General features: G+C 45.5%; 1 protein-coding gene across 2 annotated transcripts; it reads left to right on the forward strand.

The window, feature by feature from the left end:
• The first annotated feature begins 382 nt into the window (after positions 1–382).
• On the forward strand, positions 383–5,971 carry C14H7orf25 (chromosome 14 C7orf25 homolog). Of its 2 annotated transcripts, none has more exons than XM_048461033.3 (2): positions 383–493; positions 4,061–5,971. In XM_048461033.3, exon 2 carries the CDS (start codon positions 4,329–4,331, stop codon positions 5,589–5,591), a length of 1,263 nt encoding a protein of 420 aa, XP_048316990.3. In that variant the 5' UTR covers positions 383–493; positions 4,061–4,328; the 3' UTR covers positions 5,592–5,971. The 2 variants fall into 2 exon arrangements, with proteins under 2 accessions (XP_048316990.3, XP_048316989.3); XM_048461032.3 differs by having other exon boundaries at positions 439–574.
• Positions 5,972–6,591: the final 620 nt, after the last annotated feature.

Raw genomic sequence — 6,591 nt, forward strand, 5'->3', positions numbered from 1 at the left:
AGAAAAAGATGACAACTTATGTCTAGTATTTAAAATTAATTTTGTTTCCCAATTTCTTTTCTGGGTAACTTTGAACACTCTGCTTGGCTAAATATTCCCAGCCCTCAGAAGCTAAGCCGTACCTTGCCGCACTGTTTGGTCGGACAGCACATTTAAAGTCGCCTATGCAAAGGCCAGGATGGTGCAACTAAAAGTGCTTCCGAGCGGCCTTTGGAGCCTCTGAGGACTCTCCCGTTTTTATTTTGTTAAAAATGACCAAACCTGAGGCCCAAATTAGTTTTACCAGCCAGGACTCAGTGGGAAAGCGACTCAGCCCTAGACCCGCCTCTGTTTGCTGGCAGCTCAGCTGTCACACTGGTAGCTGAGGCCTGATGCCCTCAACAAATATGGCCGCTTCGCCGCCGTCTGGACTCTAGAGCTCAAGCTCACCCGGCCGGAACCACGTAATGCCGGAGGCGGGCTCAGCGGGCGGAGTGTGTCTCAGCAGAGCAAGGTGAGGGCTGGCTGCTGAGCTGTCTTTGCATACTGCCTCTGTGTGCTCTCGCCATGTGCGCGGGGGCCTGTGGCGCTGCTGGTGAGGATCCGGGAACTGAGGGAGTGAGTGGGGAAGAGAGGGAGGTGGGAAGAGAGGAGGGACTGGGCCGGGTGTCCCGACAGGAAGGGTCAGTTCTGCGTCTTCCCTATTCTGGCCTTTAAGCCCTGGGCCAGCAGGAGCCTGTTTGATCGGGACCTGTTGGGCCAGGCTCAGCTGTGCAGGTGGACGGACCCAGATGGGAACCATACCCCCCAAGAAGCACCTCACCCCTGGCCCTCCCACCTCGCTATAGTCCAACAGCCAGCCTGGCCACCCTGGCGTCCTCTTTTGAGTCCCTCTTCCAGCGCTTCCTTCAGAATGGGAACGGGAAGCAAGTTGGTTGTCCCCTTTGTTCTTTTTAAAACATGCTGTTGACGTCACATGCAGAAATCACGCAGTCTTGATTCCTTGGCATTAGTATCCTGTGGAAATCAAGAGGCAACTTCTTAAAAGACATCCATCTAGGTGTGGTGGTGCACACTTTTAATCCCAGTTCTTGGGAAGCAGAGGCAGGCAGGTCTCTGAGTTCAAGACCAGCGTGATTGTATTAGAGCGAGTTCCAGAAAAGCCAGGGCTATATAGAGAAACACTGTCTCAAGAAAAACCCTACCTAGGAAACAAAGAAGGAGTAAAAGGTGAGAGACCCTAGTAGTACCAGTTTAGGAGAGACCTTTGCTTAGGACAATTTGTGCCTTTTTTATGTTAAATGATTATTTTTACTTTTTAAAAATAACAGTTTCATATCATGTGTTTTGTTCATATGGCTCCCCCAACTATTCCCAGGTCTACCCCACCTTCCCTACCCATCCACCACCACCCCTCCTTCATTTCGTCTTGAATGTGTGATCTTCCATTGGAGAGCAGCTGCCATACTGGGGCTATACTCTTAGAGAAAATTCTCTTTCCCTCTCCCAGGCTAGTGGAGGGATTCGGGGGCCCAACTCCCCTTTCCGTGCTCGGTATTTGGTCTAGTTCGTGCTTGTACAAGTGCAGGCTATCACAACCAGTGTGAGTTCATAGACACAGCTGCCCTGCTGTGTTCCCTTCAGGGCTCAGAGCGATGCAGCCTTATATTCTCTGCACCTTGACCAGTTGTCTTTTCTGAAAGGTCTTTAGTGTTATTTGCATACCCCCCCCACACCCTACACTCCTCTCTCACTCCAGCTTAACCATTCCTGATCCATTTTAACATTTAACCCTTCACACCAGTGTATCCATCTCTTCTCCCTTAAAAGCCCCTCCCAAAGGCCCCTTAGTAATGTCCTGATTTCTATGGCTATGTTTTCAGTTCTTTATATATTCTAGAGACTAACCTTCTGTCAGGTATACAGATGATAGTTTTTTCCCATTTTGTAGGTTGCCTCATTACTCAAGTAATGACATCTTTTGCTGAATAGAAACTTTTTAGTTTCAGGTTTCATTTATTAATTGTTGTTCTTAATGTCTGTGCCATAAAGGTCCTGTTTAGAAAGTCCTATCCTATGCCAGTGAGTTCTAGTATGTTTTATACTTTCTCCTCTTTCAGAGTTGTTTTGTTTTGTTTTATTTTCGAGGCAGGGTTTCTCTGTAGCTTTGGAGCCTGGCCTGGAACTCACTCTGTAGACCAGGCTGGCCTCGGACTTACAGAGCTCCATCTGTCTGCCTCCCAAGTGCTGGGACTAAAGGCGTGTGCCGCCACCACCACCCAGCTAGGATATCAGATGTTAGGTTGGGGTCCTTGACCCATTTGGAGTTGAGTTTTGTGTAAGGTGAGAGATAAAGATCAAGTGTCATTCTTCTACTTTAGCTATCCAGTTTGACCAACACCATTTGTTGAAGATGCTTTGTTTTCTCCATTATGTATTGTTGATATCTTTGTCAAAAATCAAGTGGCTTTAGAAGTGAGAGTTCACGTATAAACCTTCAATTTATTTTTCATTGATCAGTATGTTTGCTTTTTATGCTAGTGCTGTGCTCTTGTTGTTGCTATAACTCTGTAGTATAGCTTGAAGTCTGAGGTGATGCCTCCAGCCATTCTTTTGTTGTTTGGGATTGTTTTTGCTATTCTGTGGGGTTTTTTGTTTGTTTTTTTGTTTGTTTTTGTTGCTGTTGTTGTTCCATGTGAAATTTAAGATTATTTTTTCAAATTCTGTAAATAATTCTTTTGGAAATTTGATGGGGAGTGTGTTGAATGCAAGTAGTTTGCTTTTGGTAGGATGGTCATTTTCACAGTATTAATCCTACCAACCCATGAGTGGTCTTCCCAGTTTCTTCAGGGTTGAAAAGTTTTTTGTTTTGTTTAATTTATATTTTCTTCAACACACTATATTTTTATTATAGTCTTTTACCTCTCAGATATGCCTTCCCGCCCCTCCCACCCGACTTCATGGTCTCTCAAAATAACAAAAACAAAGCACACGAAAAATGTGGACTCCATTTTGTGTTGGCCAACTCTTCCTGAGCATGAGATTTGCCCTGGGGTTCAGATGATATTATACAGTGTCATTCCATTGAAGGAAACTCATATTTCCTCTCCCAGTGGTCATGAATTACAGATAGTTTCTTGGTAAGGGGTGAAACTTTGTGCCCACTTCCCCTCCCCTATGCTGGGATATTTTCTCTGACTTGATTTTATGGAGGTCTTGTGCATGCAGTCAGTCTCTGTAGAGGCATAGGAGTCTCACAGCCGGTCTTCAGGAGCCTGTGGGAGGTGCTCAGTACTTTTCCTCAGGCAGTGAGTGCTGCTGGAATTGGCAGTGTGAGTCTTGGATCGCTGCCTGGTATGAGGTCCAGACGGCAGGCATTCGGTATCCTTAGGTGAATCTCGGGAAAGTGAAGTTGCTGGTTTGGGTGTAGACCCCTCCCTATAGAGAGGGGGTCATCAGGTTGTAGGGATGGGTGGAGCTGGAGGCATGAGTCTGGTATCTGCCTAGAGAAGGGACCGGGTGTGCACATCAGAATATGTAGAGCTGGCTGGGTTGGGCAGAATTGAGTTAGTGGGCGAATCTAAGTTACCCAGGTAAGGATTGGGACAAGGTCTTTCAGTGGAAATGGATGGATGTGGTTTGTGGCAGGAGTTGCTGCCTCCCTACCTGAAAGAGGAATATGGAGAAAGGTGCCGGAAGGCAAGCAGGACACTTGCTCCTTAGAGGTTGCAGGAATGGGTGGAATTGTTGGTGTGGATCCTTGGATGGTGGGGATGGTTGTAGTTGAAGGCACAATCTGATGTCTTTCTGGAGAAGAGACCAGATGTCTGCAGTAGGACATCTACTGGAGTGGGGAGAGCTGAGTTGGGGGTGGGGAGAGTCTAGGTTCCTGAGGGCAAGGGTTTTTGACAGGGAGGGTGGTAGGGGTTCTTTAATTGAAAGAGCATAAGGAAAGCTATTTTCAATTTTTAATCTTGGTGTTTGGAACCTTTACATTTTTTTCAGTAGCTGAATAGTAAGACTAGTTATGGATAGAGATATAAAACACATTGCCAAACTCTTGCTTTTTATTCTAACATAGGACTTGCTGTGGATCTCATAGTTCAAAGAAATGAAGATCTGAACAAGTGTCAGAATCCAACTCACTTCATAAGAGTTCAAGCTTACAGCCTTCTTCAGCTGTCAAAGGAAGGAGTCGCTCTCAAAATCCCATAGACTGAAGCCCAGCTTCATAGTCTCAGTCTTCATAACTTTGTTGCTAGGTTGGACTTTTTAATCATGCTTGCGGCGGAAGTACATTGAGATTTTCCCCGTTTGTTGTCTTCGATGAAAGGAATAATGCTGTCAGCATGTCTTCACACTCCATGCTCTCTGAAAGAATTGCCATAGCCAAGGAACTAATCAAGAGAGCAGAATCCCTTTCCAGATCAAGAAAAGGTGGCATCGAAGGTGGCGCAAAGCTGTGTAGCAAACTGAAGGCCGAGCTGAAATTCTTACAGAAAGTAGAGGCTGGGAAAGTAGCTATTAAAGAATCCCACTTACAGAGCACAAACCTAACACACTTGAAAGCCATCGTGGAATCGGCAGAAAACCTGGAAGAAGTTGTCAGTGTTCTCCGTGTGTTTGGCTACACAGACACCTTGGGAGAAAAGCAGACTCTTGTGGTGGATGTCGTAGCAAATGGCGGTCATACGTGGGTCAAAGCTATTGGCCGGAAGGCCGAAGCGCTGCATAACATCTGGCTGGGCCGGGGCCAGTATGGCGACAAAAGCATCATTGAGCAGGCCGAAGACTTCCTGCAGGCCAGCCGCCAGCAGCCGGTGCAGTATAGCAACCCTCACATTGTGTTCGCATTTTACAATAGTGTCTCTAGTCCCATGGCAGAGAAGCTGAGAGATATGGGCATCTCTGTCAGAGGGGACATCGTCGCAGTCAACTCTCTGCTGAGCCACCCTGAAGAGCTGCAGCCAAGCGAGAGCGAGCCCGACGAGGACGAAGAACTTCTGCAGGTGACGAGAGTGGACCGAGACAACGTCCTGGCGCACGTTGCCTTTCCCACGGAGATCAAGGTGGACGTGTGCCGAAGAGTCAATCTGGACATCACTACTTTAATCACGTATGTATCTGCCATGAGTTATGGAGGCTGCCACTTCGTCTTCAAAGAGAAAGTACTCACAGAACAAGCCGAGCAGGAGAGGAGAGAGCAGGTCTTGCCTCAGCTGGAAGCGTTTATGAAGGACAAGGAGTTGTTTGCTTGTGAATCTGCTGTCAAAGATTTTCAGTCTATTCTAGACACCTTAGGGGGACCAGGAGAGAGAGAGAGGGCCGCTATGCTAATTAAACGAGTCACTGTGGTCCCAGACCAGCCTTCTGAGCGTGCCTTGAGACTAGTGGCAAGTTCAAAAATTAACAGCCGTTCATTAACGATTTTTGGGACAGGAGACACCCTGAAAGCCATCACGATGACTGCCAATAGCGGCTTTGTCAGAGCTGCCACCAACCAGGGTGTCAAATTCAGCGTCTTCATACATCAGCCCAGAGCACTTACTGAGAGCAAAGAGGCCTTCGCCGTGCCCGTACCGAAAACCTTCACCAGTGACAGTGCACACTAGTGGTGTCCTTTATGTGTTGTCATGGAAGTACATTATTTATACCAAAGGCTGGCCTTCCCGTCTATATTGAGAGAACAAAGTTTATAGTAAAAATAATATTTAGAACTCACATGTTTAAGTAGAAGTTTTTTGTGTTTTGTCTGTTTAAGGTCTATGAATTAGAAAAAAACTCAAGAGACAATCTTACTTATCTCTGCATTACATCACAAACTCCATTATAGCAGGGAAGAGCAGAAATGCAGCTGCATACAGCTTTTAGCAATCTTGTAATGCTTTTGTGTGCCTCACTGGGGCTGCAGCCTCCACCACAGGTGATTGCATTTCGTGGAATATGGCTACATTGATTCTTAAATTCATTAAATGTCTGGAGAAAACTCTGAGGCCTGTTTTTCATTGTATTTATTTATCAGTTGCGTCAATTGAAAGTGGGAGGTAATAGTTATTTCAGATCCTAAAGTCACTGCTTGTTATTAATGAAAAGAAAATGCTAAAAAAATTTAAAACTAATACTATTAAAAATTTTAGAAATTAGAAGTTGGGTGGGATATAATTAGAGAATGGGGTGGTAGTTGGGGTGGTGGGAGAAGAAAAAAATTTTAAAAATTAAACGAAAACAAATTCTTATAGGAAATAGAGGATACTTTTAAAATATTTAATTTTCAAAACAATTGCTTTGTGTCAGACACAGTCTAGTGGGTGTGTCTCTAGTTTATAACTCGCGGGTGTGAAAGTGAACTTTGATACATTAAATCCCATCTATTTGTGATATACCGCTTGTCTTAGCTAGGATTACTATTGCAGCAAGTTGGAGAGGAACAGAGGGTTTACTTGGCTTACATATACAGAGTCACGTGGATTGAGGAAGCCAAGGCAGGAACTCAAGCTTGGTGGGAACCTGGAGGAAGGAATTGATGTAGAGGTCATGGTTGCTCAGTCTTCTTTCTTATAGAACCCAGGACCACCAGCTTGGGTGGCACTACACGCAATGGGCTAGGTCTTC

Source organism: Myodes glareolus, chromosome 14, assembly GCF_982192425.1.
Source record: "Myodes glareolus chromosome 14, mMyoGla1.1, whole genome shotgun sequence".
NCBI classification, from domain to species: domain Eukaryota; kingdom Metazoa; phylum Chordata; class Mammalia; order Rodentia; family Cricetidae; genus Myodes; species Myodes glareolus.

What these genes read in the sequence shown, in the direction of transcription:
- C14H7orf25 (XM_048461033.3), top strand. Translation starts at nt 4,329, where the DNA reads ATGTCTTCACACTCCATGCTCTCTGAAAGAATTGCCATAGCCAAGGAA.